The sequence below is a fragment of the Episyrphus balteatus genome, chromosome 1 (genome assembly GCF_945859705.1).
Source record: "Episyrphus balteatus chromosome 1, idEpiBalt1.1, whole genome shotgun sequence".
Lineage (NCBI taxonomy): Eukaryota > Metazoa > Arthropoda > Insecta > Diptera > Syrphidae > Episyrphus > Episyrphus balteatus.
The window spans coordinates 110,487,766-110,509,032 of NC_079134.1; the positions used below are offsets into that span (position 1 = coordinate 110,487,766).

General features: G+C 34.6%; 1 protein-coding gene across 2 annotated transcripts in view; it reads right to left on the bottom strand.

Annotated features, from left to right (window-relative positions):
• LOC129907826 (sialin) overlaps positions 1–21,267 on the bottom strand; it is a 62,996-nt gene that overhangs the window by 12,429 nt on the left and 29,300 nt on the right. For both annotated transcript variants that reach the window (XR_008771182.1, XM_055984204.1), the window contains exon 5: positions 18,495–18,924. Coding sequence is in view for 1 of the 2 variants with exons in the window: in XM_055984204.1 (XP_055840179.1) it covers positions 18,495–18,924 (430 nt within the window). In the remaining variant the exon portion in view is untranslated. The remainder of the gene's footprint in view (positions 1–18,494; positions 18,925–21,267) is intronic.

Consider the following 21,267-nt stretch of genomic DNA (forward strand, 5'->3'; position numbering starts at 1 on the left):
CTTAACATATCTAATTTAAATTTCAAATTTAAGAGTAGTTCATGCTTAATATCCATTTCTGATTTTCTTATTATTTCATTTGTTGCGTTACTTATTTCGTTTATTTTAACTAAAAGTAAATTATTAATTATTCTTTGTTGATTATTATTTGAAAGTATGTTGTTTATTTTTTCATTTATTATTTGGAAATCATGTTTGTCAGGGGTTCCTGCGATCCATTTCCATGCTGAACCAATTAGTTCTATAGATCGCTTGTTTCGAGGATTAGGGGAAAGGCGGTTGAGGTGAGTTTGTATTTGTTGTATTTCGTAGGATAAGAATGGGAACATATAGCCCGGGAGCCAGCGTCACTCATTTTTGAAAGATTTGATAATGGATGAATTTATTTTTTTCGGGCAGTTTTTACATTAGAAAAACATAAAACCGATGCCTGCAGGCGCACCCGTGGTGCATTAATTTACAGTTAATTTTCAAAGTTGTAAAAAAAACGAGGTCACATGTCTAACATGATAAGACTTGAAACCGGTCTAGAACGTTAGTTGGCACTGCCTTGAGAAAGAAAAACCATGCCTGCCACCTGGACAGTGGGGCGAAGTTACCTAAAGTTGTAAAAAAAACCGTCAAATTGTTATATGTGATAAGGGCTGAAGTATGTTTAGATAGTAATGCCTGCCACTTGCGTCCCGGGGAGAAGTCGCCGGCAGGATCGAAAATAGTCGCACTGTCGCATACTGTATACAATCCAAAAATATTTTGTTTTTGGGTAGAAATATGGGAGAGAAACAATGTTTTGATGAATTTTGTAGACCGTTTAATAAAGAACACCGAAAAAATAATATCAGCTCTAAAAGTCTTTTATAACTCCAAAGCAAAGGGGTAAAAGGGGGGAAAATACCCATTTTAATCTATTTTATCAAAACGTCTAAAAAAGTAAAAGTATATTAAAATATACCTATACTTTGCATTAATATATACCTCATAACAATTATACCAGAAAAAGGATAAGGAGGGGGGGGGGAATCACCTTTTGCTGTTACCTGGCATAAGATCTTTACAAAACAAATAAGTTTTAAAAAAACATTTTTGTGTGTGCTTTTAGTTTTGGTTTTAATTTGTTTTCAAAACGTTATAAGATTATAATTTAGTCAAAAATGCTGGACAGCACATCTTCGCCACTTCTGAATGACTCCATTAAACATGAAATATCTTCTTCATCAGAATCTTCGCTAGTGCTGACTTGGTTGTGGGTAGGTTCTTCATCATCTTCTTCGTTGTCAATTTGGATATTTGCGTCTGTTTAAAGGAACATAGGCTCAGAAGTTTTTTCTAAATCGCCAGCTTAACTGAAGCCACCTGTGCGATAACATGAGACAATTTTCAACTATGTCTCCTCCTCTGTGCCACGTAGTTCAGTGTTGTATGTTCTTCTCTCGTTCTTTCTCTCTTTGTCTTTCTGTGTTGTATTAATGTCTTGTGTTGTATCAGCAAAATGGACCTAGATTCCGAAGCTGCAGTGTTTCTAGTACGGAGATTTATCTTCAGATTAGTTTAATATGTAATGTAATGTAATGTAATGTAAAGGAACATAGATTAAAAACTGTATGAATTGTCAAAGGATGATGGAAAGTTGATGTATTTACCTGAATCATTAATGTTTGAATGATCCTTAATCAAAACTTCGCTGGCCGAAGTTGGTAATTGGTCACCTTCAAACCACCTAAACTCCAGTTTGTCCCTTATTTCTTGCCATCCACAGTTAGAAGGAGAGAGGACGGTGGGATTTTGGCGGTATGCATTACTCCATATACTTCAGATGTAAGCACATCTCAAAATTTGCTGGCACAGCTCCGACTTGCAGGGTGGCAAAATTGAGCCATCAAAGTTTTTTGTTTTAATTTTGAACGTCTCTTCAATGTCGTTGCATTTAAAGGATTTGGCGAAAATTGAAAACCGGGCTTCGTTGAAGTCATTAAACTGTTTAAGTCCGTATATGTAGCAATCAAATCTTTCTAGTATGTCAAATATCTGTGCTTCGATGTCTGGATAGTTTTTCAGTTTTGAGAAGGCTTCGATGAAATCAGTTGAGTTTTGAAGAATTGTAAGTGGCCGCTTCTTGCCTTTTTTGAAAAATGCAGGGTTGAAGTCACATCCTGTGAAAGCATGGAATCCTGGAAGAGCTTGACATAAATCTGGTCCCAATGATTCGTAGAGCTTCGACACGTTGATGAACTTTTCTGCATTACCAACGCCAACTTTCAGCCAAAGTCTTACATTTTCTTTCAAGTGCTGCATGTTTCCAAGTGCAATGACGAGAATGTCCGTATCGGAACAGCGAATAAGAACATTCGAATCTGGCTCCACTTGACAGGCGTGGAAAATGACTTTAGTGTCGGCTTCTTCGTGTGCAGGACATGCTTTATTTTCGTCTTCTGTTCTAACAACAGCTCCATTAACTTCCAAAAATTTGTAACAATTTGTATAGTTAACATAAACTGTTTTATTTTTGAAGAATGTCACCATCTCTTGATTTTTCTAGTCTTCGATCAAAAAAGACACCAAGCTCTCCTTAAAATTAATATTTCTCAGCTCGGATAGAAAGTCTGCAGGCCGGACTTGATCGGGACCCTTTATTTGATATACATTTGTGCAACGTGTGTTCATTGTCCTTGATTGAGGGTGAGAAATATTCGTCAAAGGTTACTATCACCGTTCCGGCTGTACAAGTGTACATCTCGTAAACATCTGCAGTATCTTTTTTGAAATATTTCCAAAAGAAGCTGGGATCTCTCTCATCAGATGAAGAATGAAAAATCCATCGAAAATTTGGACATCTACATGCGATGGTGGTTCTTTGTTTTCCTTTGTTTCCAAAATGTTCAATAGGGTAGATTTATTAAATTATTTTTCCTAATTACTTTTTCTTGAAAAAAGAACATTTAACCCTTTTTAGGTAAAATATGCAAAATAATTTTTCTTCATTACTTTTTCTTGGCACCAATTAGGAAATCAGGTATAAAAAAATTTACTATGAAAATCAGCCAAAAAATGGTTATTCAATTATATTTTTTTTGCACAAGTATGAACTCAGGTATAAAAATAGGAAAAGGAAAGTATTCATTTGAAAATAAATTGATAATTAAAAAAAAAGTAACATTTTTATCCATGAATTAAATAAAAACAACTTCATCATTGACAAACAAAATGTTTTTGAAAAAAAAAAAAAAGACATTTATATTGAAAAAATTTACATTTTTGATTGCAAAAAATGTTTCATTTAAAAATAAATATATTACCAGTGGCAATTCTGGTAAGGATCTCACAAATAAAAAATGTGAAATTAAGATTGCAATAATCTTATCAATTTGTGCCAGTTACGACTTTTGCAAAAAAATACACATTACGTTTCGTTATGAAACAAAAAAAAAATTAAGGGTGTTTTAGACCCATAACCACCCCCACCGCACCACTCTCAAATTTTTATGGTTTGATTTATATTAGTGCCAGAAATAAAACTAATTATTCTAAAAGAATTTCGTTTTGAATATATGGGTATCAAGAAACCATATAAAAATGTGTTTGTATCCCATTTGCCCTTCTTTGTGCCCCTTTTTCTTATATTATTGTTATAAGATATAAAATTATGCAAAAAATATGCATATTTCTTGTATACATTTAGTTTCATAGCTGTTTAGATAAAATTAAATAATTAATAGATTAAAAAGGATGTTTTTCCCCTCTTTGCTCTATAGGGCAAGTATTGGTTTCGTGTAGAAAAAAAAATTTGAGGTTTTAATCAAAACCAACATTACGATAGTGGAGAAGATCAAAAAAGTGGTTTTCGTCATGCCGTCCGTCGGTCTGTGCGTCTGTGCGTCTGTACGTCCATCTGTACATCGAGCTAGGGCCTAAACGGATGGATGGATTTGCTTGAAACTTGGTACAGATGATTTTTACGTAATTCCCTAGGTCCCTTTTTTTATTTTTTTAATATCTCCTTTCTAACGCATATCTCCCATATAACGTTTTCGAGGTATTGCAATTTTCTCGAAAACGGCTCTAACGATTTTGATTAAATTTGGTGTACGTAATAGTCTTGTTGGTTCTAACAAAACTGCGTTTTTAGTTTTTCTCAAAAAATGCGGAGAACAGAAATATGGCGTTGCCGTTTTTCGAAAATCGACATATTTTTTATGTTCATATTTTTCATGAAAGCATAATTCAATTTTACCCAAAATTTACCGACATCATTTTTGAACTACAAGAGCAAGTACGTGCGACCCCAGTCGTGCATTTTATTTGGAGTGATATTAGACTTTTAGAGCTGATATTATTTTTTCAGTGTTCTTTATTAAACGGTCTACAAAATTTATCAAAACATTGTTTCTCTCCCAGATTTCTACCCAAAAACAAAATATTTTTGGATTGTATACAGTATGCGACAGTGCGACTATTTTCGATCCTGCCGGCGACTTCTCCCCGGGACGCAAGCGGCAGGCATGGTTTTTCCTCTATTTTAAATGTCAAACTAACTATCTAAACATACTTCAGCCCTTATCACATATAACAATTTGACGGTTTTTTTTACAACTTTAGGTCAGCGGCAGGATAACTTCGCCCCACTGTCCAGGTGGCAGGCATGGTTTTTCTTTCTCAAGGCAGTGCCAACTAACGTTCTAGACCGGTTTCAAGTCTTATCATGTTAGACATGTGACCTCGTTTTTTTTTACAACTTTGAAAATTTTTTGCCACTTATTGCCCCACTGTTGAGGTGGCAGGCATCGATTTTGTTGATTACATTTGCCTAAACTACAGATAAAAAAATAATTTAAGCGTTATCATCATTAACATTGAATAATGACGCTGGCTCCCGGGCTAATAGGAATGTTAGAATTTGGAACGTTGGAAAATTCTTGTATTTTTTTCTGGATAGCACTCAGGCTTCTTCTATAAAGATCCATGTCTATGACATGTATCAGTTTGAAGTTCCCTGTTTGAACTTTCACATTTCCCGAGTTGATGGCTATGAGTTGGGAGTTCGTATAGTCAAGGATTTTGACGCTGGCATTTGTGGTACAGAGATACACCAAAAACCTAAAGGGAAGGAGAGGAAATTAATTTTTAATTAAACTTTTGTGTATGGTTTTTCCTGATTTTGTAACGACAGTTGAGTTCTTATTTTCTTTTACTATTTCTTTTCTATACTTGGGAGATAGTTTATTTCCTAATCTCTTGTTGACCTTTACGTAAATAATTTCTCCAATGGAAAAGTCTCTAACAACGGTTTTCTTTTTGTTATGGTATTCTAAGTCGGAGTCTTGTTTTTCTTTAATTTTCTGTGTCGTTCTTTCTCTTTCTTTTTCAAGTTGTTCCGGATTATTTGCTAGATCTCTTGCGAAAAATATGTCGATGGGTTTTTTGCCTGTAGTCGAGTGTATGGAATTATTATATTCAAATATTGATTTGTCAAGAAGTTCTGAAAATGTAAAGTGTGGGTTTTGAGATTTCAAGCATCGAATTACTTCGGAAAGTGTAGAGTGGAAACGTTCTATTTGTCCGTTTGCTGTACTCGTATATGGAGGTGTTTTAAAAACATTTATATTGAAAAAGTTTTCTACCATGAAAAGAACCGAATTCGAGTTTAAGGATTTTTCGTTATCTACGACAATACTTTGTGGAACGCCAAAGGATAGTATTAATTCTCTTAGAAGTTGTTTTATGTCCTCAGCAGATCTTGATTTTAGGATTTTTACTAAAGCATATTTTGAAAACTTATCAATAGCTGTCAGGATAACTCGTTTGTTTGTAAAATAGATATCTATGTGTAATATTTGTCCAGGGTATGTAGGTATGGGGGTTGCTTGGATCATGGGCTTGGAAGGATGTCTGTCGTATTTATGTTCTTTGCAGTATACAGTTTTTGTTATCTTTTCGACTTTACGACGCATTTGAGGAAAATAAAATTTGCTCAACATCTGTAATTTATTTTCTTTACTATTTCTATGTGCACGGTTATGTTCTTTGATTATTTCAGATTCTTGTTGTTCTTCATCTACTAAGTCTGTGACAGTTTTTCTAGCAAATCTAGTTCTATATTGTTTGAAATGAATAGGATAAATTTCTTGAATTTGGCCTAAGATTCTTTTACTTGTCTGTAAGCCATTGATGACAGATGGATTAAGGTAGCGTTTTAGGATTTCAATTATTTTTTCGTTAGAAAATTCTGGTTCTATTATTGTGTGTCGGTGGTATGTTGGAAATATAATTTCAAATTTGTAAGAAGCTTGAGTACCTTCTGATAGGATGATCTGATTTTTGAAGACATTTACAGGTTCATCTGCGAATTGAATGAGGTTCTGACTAGAACTCTCATTACTGTGTTGAGTAATAGTCAATGTGTTAACATTGCTGTCTACTGGTGGTCTAGATAGACCAGGTTTATATTTTATTTTATGTTTGTATTCTTCAAGTATGTTCTTCCAACGTTTAAGCTTTTGGTTGTTATTTTTATTGCTTAGAGCGTAAGTCAGTGGTTGATGGTCGGTGTAAATTGTAACAATTTCTGAACCGTAAAGGTAATTTCTAAGAGAATCAAGTGCCCATATGATGGCCAACATCTCTTTTTCGTTGGTTCTTGTTCTAGTACTGCGCCTATAGCGTAGTTAGAAGCATCTGTAGTAAGATGGAACTCTTTTTTAAAGTCAGGAAATGTAAGGATTACATCTTCTGAGATAAGGGAATTTTTTATTTTCTGAAACGCTTCAAGGGCTTCATTGTCGAGGTGTATAATTTTTTTGCTGGAAGCTTGTTTGGACACTCGTCCATCTTCCCCTCTTAAAAGGGGTTTCGCAAGTTTTGCGTAGTCCTTAATGAACCTGCTGACTGAGAAAGCTGTCTTCTCTATATCATTTTCGTGAAGTTGTATCTGGTGAAAACCACTTTTGAGATCTAGTACTGAGAAAATTTTGTTCTGTCCAAGCTGGGATAAAACTTCGTTTATTTCGGGGATCGGATAGCGATCACGAATAGTAATAGCATTTAGTTTTCTGTAATCGATAACTAATCGATATTTCCTTTCTCCAGATGCATCATCTTTTTTGGGTACGACCCATATTGGTGCATTATACGGGGACCGTGAAGGTCTAATAATACCATCTTTTAGAAGTTGGTTAATTTGTTTCTCAACCTCATCTTTTAATGACATTGGATATGGATAGGATCTTGTATAGACTGGTTCATCATCCTCTGTTCTAATTCTACCTTTAACTGTCGTAGTAAAAGTTTATTTTTCATCAGGTTCGGCAAATAAATTTGAATATGTTTCTGTAAGTTTATGAAGTTCTAATTTTTGTTTTTGTGACATGTGGCTGTCTCTAATTGTGACAGAGTTTATTGATTCGGAAATTTGTTGTTTGAGTCTGATTTTAAGTTTATCTTTTATAAGCATATAATTCTTTTCTGTAAAAATGACAGCTGACAAATCTTTAAGACTGTCATTGCCTAAAATTCCGTGGAAGGATTTAAGTGTGGGTAGTATAAAGAATTTTATATGAATATTATTAATACCGAATAGATTTATCATAGTATGTTGGGTAATTTCGACTTTTCCGCCAACAGAATTTGCAAAAAAGTTTTGGTTATTGGGAGTTGGGTTATTTACTAAGCTTGGCTGAATGTAGTTTTTATTTGACCCTGTGTCGACTAAAAATTTTAGAATTCTACCATCGCTCGTCTTACATTCGAAGTATGGTAAAGACGAGCTTGTTAGCCTAAAAAATGAATATCTGCATAATCATTAAGTTGTTCATGGCAGTTGTTTTGGTTTGCAATATACTCTTCTAGTGATTCGTCTCCAATTTCTATTTCATTCATAGAATTGAGGAGAGAGTTATAAGAGTTGATGTCAGGTTGGTCAGGATAGACATTATTTGAAACCATGTTAATTTGGTCGGTACCTTGTTCAAAATCTGGATTGTTTACTGATTCAGGATAGGGATAAGAAGTTACTGGTGTTGTTGAAACGTGAAAATTTCTTTGGGCTTTAGGTGGATGTGCTTGTAAGGATGGGGATGAAATATTTTGTTCATTTGGTCTCTTACCGAATAATGGGTTGTGGGGTTTTGGTCTATTCATATAGTTTACTGCTCAGATCGACCATAGATCTCCATTGGCACTGGTCTTGGAAAAGGTTTTGGAGCGATCGATCTAGGTGGGACATATTGTTTTTGTGGTTGAAAAACGTTTTGTTGTGGGTATTGGTAACGTTGTTAAAATTGTTGGGGGTATTGAGGATATTGGGAATTTTGTGGATAATGGGACCGTTGTGGAGGGTATTGTGGAATATGTGCTAAATGTGGGAAAAATTGTTGTTGTTGTGTAGCAGGGGCTGGTCTGTGGGATGGTAATTCTGGGATTGGTTTTTTGTTAGGAATATTAGCATGTTGTGATCGAAAGTTTTGGTTTTCAAGCTTTTGACATATTGATTGATTGATATTTGGGGTATAGGATGTACTGCGACCTGTAAGATCTATTGTACCCCCCTATTAAGCTAAATGAGTTAGTACCTCATTTTATAGCTCCTCCTCTAACCTAATTCCTTTTATGAAATTGATTATTTGGGGTATTTTCAAAGAGTGCAATTTATCCTCTTCGACTTGGTAGCGACCCATGTGTTTAAATCTTTGGTGTATTAGTGCATTGCAACTACCCAGGATGTGGTCTGGTGTTTCTTCTTCTTCGCTACAGAATCTACATATTGCACTATTTACTAAACCCAAAATATGTAGGTGCCTTCTTAACTTACAGTGGCCAGTGAGGAGCCCAGTGATTAGCATGAGATTGTTCCTACTTAGACTGATACATGATTTGAAACGCTCTCGGTTGTAGTTCCCGAGGAGCATTTTCGATTGTCTCAGTTTTGGTAGTTCTGCCCAGTTTTTTGCTCTCCTCGTCTAGTTTTATTTTATTTTTAATGACATTTTCTCCTATTCCGCAATACGGTTCGGGTCCCATTAGAGGGGAATTTGCTCCCGTTTTTGCTAAGGAGTCCGCCTCCTCGTTACCCTGGACACCAACGTGCCCAGGTACCCAGTGGAGGGTGACGTTGTTTATTTTGCCAAGTTCGTTAAGTTTTCCTATACACTCCAATACTAGCTTGGAGTTGATTTCGTAGGATTTAAGTGCTTTTAGGGCAGCTTGACTATGAGACATAATGGCAATATTTTTATTCCGGTGATTTAATTCGAGGTTTATTTCTGCACATTTTACAATGGCATTTACCTCAGCTTGAAAGATACTTGGGGATTGACCCATAGGTACGGAGAGTTTGGTACTAGGCCCAAAGACGCCTGCCCCTGTACCTTCCGCTGTTCTCGACCCGTCTGTGTACCATTTGATGGTATTTTCTTTAAAAGAGTAGTTGATAGATTCACCTACCCAATCTTTTTTACTACTGAGATGTATACTGTAGTTTTTCACAAAGTTATAATTTGTGACCATTGCATCTCTTGGAAAGTCAAGGAAGTTTTCTTCTGAGGATCTGGACAGGAATTCTCTTTCTCTGTTGCCTATGCATTTTCCAGCCCCAGTTCCTTCCTTGGCAAATCTCATGATAGCTCCCTTAGCAGCACTTTCAATGATAAGGTGAAGTGGAGTTAAATCAAGAATTACCTCCATTGCTGCTGTAGGGCATGTTCTCATAGCCCCGGTTATGCAGACACATGCGAGTCTTTGCACTTTATCTAGTGATTTCCTAGTTGTTGCAAGATCGGTTCTTTTGTGCCAAGCCACCGCACCATAGGTAATTATAGGTCTTACCATCATAGTGTACATCCATCTTAGGATGTATGGTTTGCAGCCCCATGAATTGCTTGCTAATCTTTTGCAAATCATTAAGGCTTTCGTAGCTTTACCAGTGGTTATTTCTACGTGTTTGTTCCAGAGGAGTTTACTGTCTAGTGTGACACCTAGATACTTAACCTCCTTCTGTGTTTCTATTACTTCTCCAGCTAACCGTATAGGTTTCATACGTGGAAGAAGTCTTTTTTTGGTAAATGGTATAATTGTTGTCTTGGTAGGATTGATGTTAAGTCCTGCCGATAGACACCATTTCCGAGTGTTTTTCAATCCTCCTTGAATAATATCGCAAAGAGTTTCTTCAAACTTCCCGCTGGCTATTATTACTATATCATCGGCAAAACCGAGACATCGTATACCTAGGGAAGTTAGATTTTCTAGTAGTTCATCAACAACAATACTCCAAAGCAAGGGTGAAAGGACCCCCCCCTGAGGACAGCCTCTTGTTGTGATGATAGTTTGTACATTAAGACCTGCCCTTACCTCAGCTGTTCTTGTGCTCAGCATTCTTTTGACATAAATATAGCGCTTGTGGGAGATCTACAAGCAGGGGCGGACTGGCCCACCGGGCACTCTGGATTTTTCCCGGTAGGCCCTCGGGCAAGAAAACATTTCTTAAAAGCACTTGAAATTCAATTTTTAAATTCACTCACGTCATGCTTCAAATCGGTTTCTGGCCTTTTTAGTCAGTATAAATCTATTGTGCCCGCTTGTGGATCTTTCGAGACCTATAGCATTATGTTTGTGAGCCCGCTATGTATGTTTCGAGGCCCACAGAATTATGTTTGTGACATTTAAGTCAATGTAGGCCTCCTATGGTTCTTAATGGGCCTACCGAATTCTGTTTGTGGGCCCCATATGGATCTTTCGAGGCCTACAGAATTATAATTATGGCCTTTAAGTCAATGAAGGCCTCCTATGGATCTTTAGGGGCCTACCAAATTCTGTTTGTGGGCCCCATATGGATCTTTCGAGGCCTACAGAATTATAATTATGGCCTTTAAGTCAATGAAGGCCTCCTATGGATCTTTAGGGGCCTACCGAATTCTGTTTGTGGGCCCCCTATGGATTTTCAGGGGCCCCATATGGATCTTTCCAGGCCTACAGAATTATAATTATGGCCTTTAAGTCAATGAAGGCTTCCTATGGATCTTTAGGGGCCTACCGAATTCTGTTTGTGGGCCCCCTATGGATTTTCAGGAGCCCCATATGGATCTTTCGAGGCCTACAGAATTATAATTATGGCCTTTAAGTCAATGAAGGCTTCCTATGGATCTTTAGGGGCCTACCGAATTCTGTTTGTGGGCCCCCTATGGATCTTTCGAGGCCTACAGAATTATAATTATGGCCTTTAAGTCAATGAAGGCTTCCTATGGATCTTTAGGGGCCTACCGAATTCTGTTTGTGGGCCCCCTATGGATTTTCAGGGGCCCCATATGGATCTTTCGAGGCCTACAGAATTATAATTATGGCCTTTAAGTCAATGAAGGCTTCCTATGGATCTTTAGGGGCCTACCGAATTCTGTTTGTGGGCCCCCTATGGATTTTCAGGGGCCCCATATGGATCTTTCGAGGCCTACAGAATTATAATTATGGCCTTTAAGTCAATGAAGGCTTCCTATGGATCTTTAGGGGCCTACCGAATTCTGTTTGTGGGCCCCCTATGGATTTTCAGGGGCCCCATATGGATCTTTCGAGGCCTACAGAATTATAATTATGGCCTTTAAGTCAATGAAGGCTTCCTATGGATCTTTAGGGGCCTACCAAATTCTGTTTGTGGGCCCCATATGGATCTTTCGAGGCCTACAGAATTATAATTATGGCCTTTAAGTCAATGAAGGCCTCCTATGGATCTTTAGGGGCCTACCAAATTCTGTTTGTGGGCCCCATATGGATCTTTCGAGGCCTACAGAATTATAATTATGGCCTTTAAGTCAATGAAGGCCTCCTATGGATCTTTAAGGGCCTACCGAATTCTGTTTGTGGGCCCCCTATGGATTTTCAGGGGCCCCATATGGATCTTTCCAGGCCTACAGAATTATAATTATGGCCTTTAAGTCAATGAAGGCTTCCTATGGATCTTTAGGGGCCTACCGAATTCTGCTTGTGGGCCCCCTATGGATTTTCAGGGGCCCCATATGGATCTTTCCAGGCCTACAGAATTATAATTATGGCCTTTAAGTCAATGAAGGCTTCCTATGGATCTTTAGGGGCCTACCGAATTCTGTTTGTGGGCCCCCTATGGATTTTCAGGGGCCCCATATGGATCTTTCGAGGCCTACAGAATTATAATTATGGCCTTTAAGTCAATGAAGGCCTCCTATGGATCTTTAGGGGCCTACCGAATTCTGTTTGTGGGCCCCCTAAGAATTTTAAGGAGGTCCCATATGGATCTTTCGATGCCCACAGAATCCTGTTTATGGCCTTTAAGTCAACGATTTTTAAGAGATCTTTTCCGAAAAAAAAAAATATTTTTCATTTCACCACAGTTGTAAACCCAAATGCAAAAAAATTTATACTCACTACGATTAAACGCAAAAATAAAATTCACATGACAAAGCTTGCCTGGTGTTTTAAAAACCATTAATTCTTTTGTTTTGGAACTGAAAAAAATATTTAGCCACTTCGAAAATGTATCCCAATTCAGAAGCAAAGGCCGTGTGTGAATTGGGTTGAATATTTAGCCGAGACTAAATTTTTGACAATATTGAGGTGAAAAAAATTTTTTTTCAGTTGTAAAAAATTTACCCTGCTCTGGGACCTGGTTAAATTTGTATCTGGGATACCCATATCTGGAATATGTTTTTGAACGCGATTTATGTCTTATAAATAAGGTTAATATTGAAAAGAATAAAAATAATAAATACCTAAATATTAATTTATTTGAGCAAATTATATTTTTTTTATTGTAGCTTAGTTGCAAAATTTGCTTGACTTTATTTTTTAATTGAACAAATTTTATAGGTTCAATTTGAATTTCAGGGTGTTCCTCTGAAATAAAAGTAACAAATTGAGTTTTTAAAAAATATTGAACTCTTAATTAATTTGCAGCAAAAAATATTTTGATTAATTAATTATTTCTTTTTATTAGAAATGTTTTAGTGATAGAATTGTAAAAAACAAAAATCAATTATGAGCGGAGGAAGCAAAATACAGTTGCAAAGTCAGGACTTTTCGAAATTTCGCAAAAACTGCATTAAATCGAAAACCGTAAGAATTTGAGATGAACAAGTTACCAAATTCTGAGAATCCTAAATTTAGCCTATCAGCATATTTCGTTTGATCCATTACTTCTACGACACCCTGTGTATACAAAATATTTAACAAATTTTTAGCAAAAAATGATATAAAATTTGTTTTAAAAGTTACAAAAACATCTTTTTAAATGGTTTTGACATTAATTTATCGAAGTTACTGATAAAAATATTATTTTTTTTATGAAAATCGTGAAGTGTTGTTTTTTAACATTATCATTTTATTTTAAAAGATTTTTAAATTGTGAAATCTCAAATTTTAATTTAACTTTTAACATGTAATCAAAAAACTTTTTCTTGTGAAGCTTTTCAACATGACAAACAAAAGCACTGGATAAATTCACGAAAATTTCTATAAGTCGGTTAATGTGGTTGCAGTCCTCGTAAAATGCCACATGTTCCGAAAAAAATAAATATAACGTCCTTAACAATTATTCCTGACAGACCAACCCCTTGTATTTTAGAAAAAGAAGGTGCAATAAATAAAAAAACATCAAGCTCTTCAAATGTCTCTGTTAAAAAATATTTCTAATATTTCAAATATTTTTTATTTATACTAAGAACATACATACATTTTGAAAAAAAGAGCTTGTTTCTAATTATTTTTCGACCACTGTATATAAAAAAACAATTTCTGCATATCAACTTTTATTTTTAAATATTTCGAGTAAGTAAATAATTATGTAAGTATCTTGGGGCCCTTTTCCTAAAAGTCCCGGAAGGCCCTTTGACTCCCAGTCCGCCCCTGTCTACAAGTTCTCTAATACCTAATAGTCTAGGTAGATCGCCTCTAAGACCTCTTATAAACGTATCAAGAGCTTTGTCTCGATAGGTTTCCGTTAGCAGATGCATTGCATCTGTAGAAATATTCATGCTTGATATCTTGTTAAGTATCAGTGATAAGTGTTGATATACCATCTGATAGTATTGCTCAACAGTGTTATGACTCTGTGTAAGAGAAGTCATTTGGTACTCGAGTGTACCAAGGTCTCGTTTGTCAGCATAGTGAGTAGTCAGACATTTGGAAATACATTCCCAGTTTAACAATGTGTTGTATGATTCTAAAACTGCATCAGCATTACCTACAATTTTGTTTCTTATAGTATTAAGAATACCAAAGTATTTTGGTGAGCCTTTAAGATTGTTATAAATGTTGAGAATCCTCTCAACACTTTTTCTCCAAGAACTATATTCGAAAGGGGGAAAATTGAGCATCAATAGTTTGCTCTATACCCTTGTAAAAGTTGGCATGAGGATTTATAATTGTTTGAACTATGTCTTTGCACTGTTCCTTACACACTCTTGAAACTATATTTGTAACCAGATTTTCGAGCTCTGCTGTGGCAATAACTCTATTACTGTTATTTACGGTTGCACTTCCACTTGGAGGGGGCATATTAAGATTTGGAAATTGCAGCTGGATGCCGCTAAGGTCAGGGGGATTTGTATTATCGGTTGGATTTGGATTTTCGGTATTAGGAAGGGGATACATGATTTGTTTAGCTTTAGAATGCTTTGATTTACCAATTTTGGTAGCAAAATTAATAAAGATTTTGGATTAAAAATTAAATTAAGTAATGGGAAAATTTCTTAAATTTAAAGAATTTAGTTAAAAAAAAAATTTAATTCACTTTTTGATTTGAAATTGAAATAATTGAAATAATTGAATAATTTATAAATTTTTCTTAAATTTCTTAATTGACTAATAAATTTTAATTCACTTCTTAATTTAAGTTCTTACAGTACTATTACTCGGAACATCCCACGCTGGTGAAAGGTTGGGTTTCTCTTTTGCCTAGGCTACTCGGGCAACTCTTTCACACTCCCTCGTGTTCTCGTCTCTCGATCGATTGACTACGTTCCTTTGTTTTGTTTGTTTTATTCGGCTATTCACTCGCAGCGAGCTTATTAAGGTCGACTTACTACATTAGTTCGAAAAAACCGTGTTGGACGCCAATTAAACTATTTTAAACTTATTTTACTTTAAGGGCCAATTTTTCAATAGTCAGATAAACCTCAGATAGAGCTCATTCCTAGGAATAAAAGTTTTTTTTATATTGATATTTATTCTTCTGATAGTCTAACTGACGATTGAAAAATCAGGGCTAAAAAAAATAATTTTATTTTATTTTTTCAATATTAATCTTAATTCTATGAGTTACAAATTTAAACTAAACTAACTTAATGGATAAAGCCTAAGCGAAACCTTCTTTCAATTTATATTTTGATGACTCTGTTGTTTTAACTTCACACGTTCACACAGTCCAGACTGCAACGTATGTCAAAAGTATGTTGCTGTTGGTCATTGCACTCGTGGCTTGTGCAATGCATTTAATATCCGTTGACCTCGAACCCATTTCGAGGTAATGCTTAATCAACAAAAATGTTTCAGCAAATGTGGAGTTAACTTACATATTAATTACATATCATTATAAAAAAAAAATAGTATGTATATACGAGGGCTAATTGTTTGATGTTACCTATGTTTTTGAAAATAAAAAAAAAACAACCATTCTATTAAATGAGCGTTATTTGACAACCATGTCATTTACAAGCAAAACACTTTTTTTCGACTTTTGTTGAATTTGTTAATTTAACATTATGGAAAAACCTAGCATTAAAATATTTTCAGTAGGTAATATTGTAATAATACCTACGCTTAAAAATAATACATACGCAAAAATCTGATATTTAAGAGAATTTACGTTTTTTGAAATAACAAATAAGGATATCTTCTTACATATATCGGGAAACCGACGACTAGAGTAATGCGCGACAGAGTTATGCGCGTCAAAGTTATGAAAAACCCTTTCAGAACCTTTCAGAATACAAAAACTTAAATACCTAATATGGAAAATTTACCTAGTAAAAAAGTCGGATTTCCTAAGAAAAAAAATTTTATCTCGGTTATTTATGGAATATTCTCAACAATGTTATATCATTTTGAAAAGAGAATTGAACACACCAACTTTTTAGGTAACTAGCCGAAACATCGTAGTGCATTTTTTTTTTACACTACGGTTCATTGAATTAGAGTCATGTAAAAATTTTTAGTACTTAGTTGGGCAAAAAAGTAATATTTGCTTTAAAACTGATGCAGCTGAGTTAAAATTTTTGAATGCATTTGGTAGCAGGGTTATTCAAGGTTCCGTAACAAAAGAAAAAAATGAGAAAAATTCTTATAATCGCTATAAATTCGATTGTTTGTCATCAGGGCCCTGTTTCAGAGCTACTACATCAACTACATCAGCTACATCAGCAACCTCAAAAGCCAATAGTTGAGTCCGATTGAAATTCGGGAAATATTTCTTATGGTTTAAATAGTGCAAATGTTCAAAAAATGCTTCGTGAAGTCCAACAGGCCTCCGCAATTAATGTTTAAAGTCATTGATGTAGCTGATGTAAACAATGTATTAAGCTCTGAAATAGGCTCCTTATATTATATAAACATGACAGGGCACATTTGTTCGGTCTTCTTGATTGAGGTTATTTTGTTGTGTTAAATTTTGGAGGAAAAAACAATTAATTTTTTTCGTTCACCCCGTTTATTAGTGTTAGTTTTTTCAAAAACGGATGTATAGTTTTAAATGATATTTTCAGAGTTATGAGCAAGAAAAAAGTAATTTAAGTAAAATCCGCTTAAATTGAAACGGCTCTATTTAAAAAAAAAAGTTTTATTTAATTAAAGAAAAAGAAATAAGGAAAACATTAACGAATCAAAAGAAAAATTCCAAAATTTTAAACAAGATAAAGCTCAAACTTTCTAGTTTTGAGAAATCATAATGAATTTTTTTCGAACTAGATGTTCGGCTCAATCCTATTAAATCAAAAAAAAAAGAAAATTGGAAATTTTTCCGTTTTTTTTTTTTGTCTAAAAACTTGGAAAAAATCTTTCCACCTTAAATTTTCTTTTTTAAAGTTTGATTTCGACGCTGAGATATCGAATTTAAAACTTGAAAGGATCTTTTTGACTTTAGATCAATAAATCAGTATCCGCTGATTGCACAAGAAAAGGAGTGTTTTGAAATCTTCAATAAGTTTCCCACAAAAATTTAGTGGGTTTAAAAAAAAATATATTTTTTTTTGCAATTTATGGAAAAATCAAGAAAAAAATGTGCTTTTTGTTGCTATGGGATAATCAGGCGCTAAATTATATCAAATGGTTAGATCAAAAAGCATAGAGCGCGTTTTGGTTGTGTGTAGTTTCATTAATAAGTTTGAACAAAGCGCGCTTTACTTTTTTAAGACTAACCATTTGACATAAACTAACAAAATTATTTTATAGTTTTTAATGCGTGATAAAAGCGTTGTTTTTAAAATTATATATTTTACTTTTTATCATTATTGAAGGTAAGCAAAATTCGACTTACATAGGTTGTATATGTTGTATAAGCCTCCATGTTTTTTTTTTCATTTAATTGATTTGGAATGTTTCAATGTTTCTAAGCTTCACGCCCGTCCCCTGACCACCAAAATATTGTGTTGACGTCTGAACTACATATGTGTACAAAGTTTCAGCTTGATACGATAATCGGAAGTCGGTCAAAATTAACTTCTTCGATTTTATTACATTGCTAGTTAGTTTGTTTGTTACAAGTGAAGCTAATAAAAGCTTATTAAAAATACAAGTATTGATTGAAAACGTTATAAAGGGCATGTAATGGACTTTATGCAAAAAATATTTCTTGACATCACTCCTCCCCCTAGTGGGATGTTTCATTTTCGTCTGTAAATCGTAAATACCCTCATTTTGGGTATATACCCGCCGTTTGGGTATTTACCCGGTATAAACCCGGTAAGTACCCATTTATAATTACCCACCCGATTGGTATATACCCGAGGCACATCACTAGTCACGGCACATGAAAAACCGTCACAAGGTGACCATTTTTTCGATTTTTTTTCAAATTATATTTTTCCTCAAAACATGAAAACCAAACATGAAAATGTTTTCTTCCCCTTACCTCTTTCCATGATCAACCTCCTTAAATAATTTAACTGTATAAAGAATGATGTTTTTATACACGAATAAGGTAAGATATGGATATACGAGTAATCACATTCAAATTAAGTCTATTTGATGAAACTCATCAACTAACATAAATGGGCCTTACTAATAATCAAATTTAAAGCTGACTTTAATTTTTACCTTAATTCCACATATTTCACAATACAAAAAACCAATTTTATAGTCATGTTAAAGGCTAACTCTAGGTTAAATTTTATAGTTGAGTTTCCCAACTATAAATTTTAATCGAGCATTAGCCTTTAACTTGACTATTAAATTGGTTTTTGGTATTGTGAAATATGTGGAATAAAGGCAAAAATTAAAGTCAGCTTTAAATTTGATTATTGGTAGGGCCCAATATGTTATAAATTATAACTTACCGTTTTAATATCCCAGTTGTGTATAACTTTAAAGTATGTTGGCGCCTGTGTCATCAAAGTGAATAATCCCCAAATGCCTCCCCATTGTGCAATAACATTCATCCAAACCGGTTTAGAAGTAAGAATTTCTTTCCAAGGCGTAGAATTTGGTTTGGTTTGAACTGATGAACCGAGGGATTTCTGGATATAAGAAACTTCCTGTTCTTCAATTCGCGGATGCAAGGCCGGTGTATCGTAGACAAATAAGATCCAGCCTAGCCACCATAATGTGCCCACTATACCACAAATGTAGTACACCCATTCCCAAGAGGTCCAAGAGATGACGTAGCCAAAAAGTGGATAGAAAATTGCTATACCGACCGAGCCTCCAAGATAGGCCGTAACAAATTTACTCCTTTCATTCGGTGGAATCCATTGAGCAGTTAGGACATGCAGGTTACGTATCCCACAAATTCCACAATCACCTCACCCATATCCATATTTTCGCAGTAGTCAAATTTCTCATAATTTCCGTTCCCACGATGCAATGAACTTAAATTGCAAAAATGCAAACCTAAACGGTTTTGCTCGTAACCATAAACCCCAAAAGTAAAGTAAACCCAAAAGTAAAGTAAAATTAAAAATATGTATCTTCTAATAAGAGCAGTTGTAATTGAAGAGCTGAAGAATAAAGACCAAGAATCTAAAGTGTTGTGTTTAATTTGTATTTCTTTTTAAAAAGTAAATTGGCGAAACAAAAAGTTTAAGTGGCGCAGTCATCGGTAGGATTTCTATATATTTTAGAAATCCATATGAGAACGAACTTACGTAGTGACAAGTGAAAATTGTGAATCATAAAACAAAAATAAAACAAAGTGACAAATTTAAATTGTCCTAAAAAGAAAATAAAAAAAAAAAAAAGACAAACTTAAATTGTCCCAACAGATCAAAATAAACAATCAAAATTCGCCGAAACAAAATTAACAGAACACTCGATTCGTGGCAAAAAGAGATCACAGAGATGGCGAACGAAGAAATCCTGAACAGATTAACAACTATTCTGGAAACACTAACAACAGCACCGCAACCCAGTAGACAGAGCAGAATCGTTTATTTGAATAAAGAAATTCAACATATTCCAACATTTGCGGGGGAAAGCGGAGACTTGAGTCAGTTCATAGCCAGTGTTCAAACACACCTTGACGGATTGCGAGAACCGCTGCGAAGTGAGACATGGCAGACCATTTACAACTCGAAGATCATCGGAAAGGCAAAAGAGCTGTTACTAAATAATCGACCGGATGGATGGGAAGCGACACAGAAATTATTAAAACAACATTTCCGACCAGTATGCAGTTATAAGGAAATTTCCAGAAAAATAGGTAACTTAAAAGTAAGTTCTATCCAGGAATTAAACGAAAAAATTGAAAGTTTAACGCAGGAAATAAATCAATTTATAGTCTATGAAGAGAATCCAACAGAAGCTAAACAAACCTTTTACACCTTACTGACGAACAAAATAAAACAAGTAGTGTCAGGGAATTTGAGTAGAGAAATAAAGGAATTGTATAGTTTACATCAAATTAAGGAAATTCTATATTCATATGTAGGATACGATCACAATAATTTAGATAGGGAATTCCTCAGTCAGGATAGACGCATACAAAACTCAAACCAGAAAAGTAGGAATAATTGGAAAGAAACTAATCATAATCCTTTTAGACAGAACAACAATAATTTCAATAGCAATCATAACCCATTTAGACAAAACAACAATAATTTTAACAGTAACTTTTCCAGGCAGTATAATAATAATTTCAGGGAAAATAATAATAATTTTAACCATAGTTATAATAGACAAAACTACAATGGACCAAGTACATCCGGGCAACATAGGGGTAATAACCAACCCATATTTAATCCCTCCGGACAAATTAGAAATTCAACTCAAAATCCTGTACCCATGTCGGTAGATCAAACGGAGAGTAGAGAAGAAACGAATAATTTAGAGTTTTTTCTAAATTAAGCCTCGGAAACAAAATATTTACAGACCTAACAATAAACGGAAAAAAATATAGGGCGCTCGTTGATACTGGATCAACCATGAGTATTGTGAATTCTAACTCAGTGGACTGTAGCGAATTTAAAGTATACGATCAAATAAAAATGCAATTACAGACAATAAATAACGTAACGAATGAAGTAGTAGATAGGATTATTACTAATATCCCTGAAGAATTTAATTGTAGCGGTAGAACAAGATGGTATAAAAGAGACTTAGGTCCTAAACCATACGATATCTTAATAGGTATGGACTTACTAAGTAAAATTGTCAAAACTTTTGATTTCGATAATAAAATTCTCATACTGAAAAATAACACAACTATTCCATTATATTCTGAAAAAGACATTGCAACTTTTGATTGTTTTGAGCTTATTGAAGAAGGTAAAGAACTTGATCTTAGTTATTTAAATGCAGAAGAACAACAAGAAATGGAAAAGTTATTAAGAAAATTCAAACATTTAGTTTATCATGAAGGTGATCAGCTGACGAATACAGATACGATCATGCATGAAATAAAAACTACTGTTGACCAATCAATACACGCTAAGCTTTACAGGCTACCCCCCCAACATGAAGAAGAAGTCCGAAGACAGGTAGAAGAAATGGAAAGTCAGGGAATTATAAGAAAATCAAATAGCAGGTACGCATCGCCTATTGTAGTAGTGGCAAAGAAACAAGATAATTCAGGACAAAGAAAATTTCGAATTTGTGTAGATTATAGAAAACTGA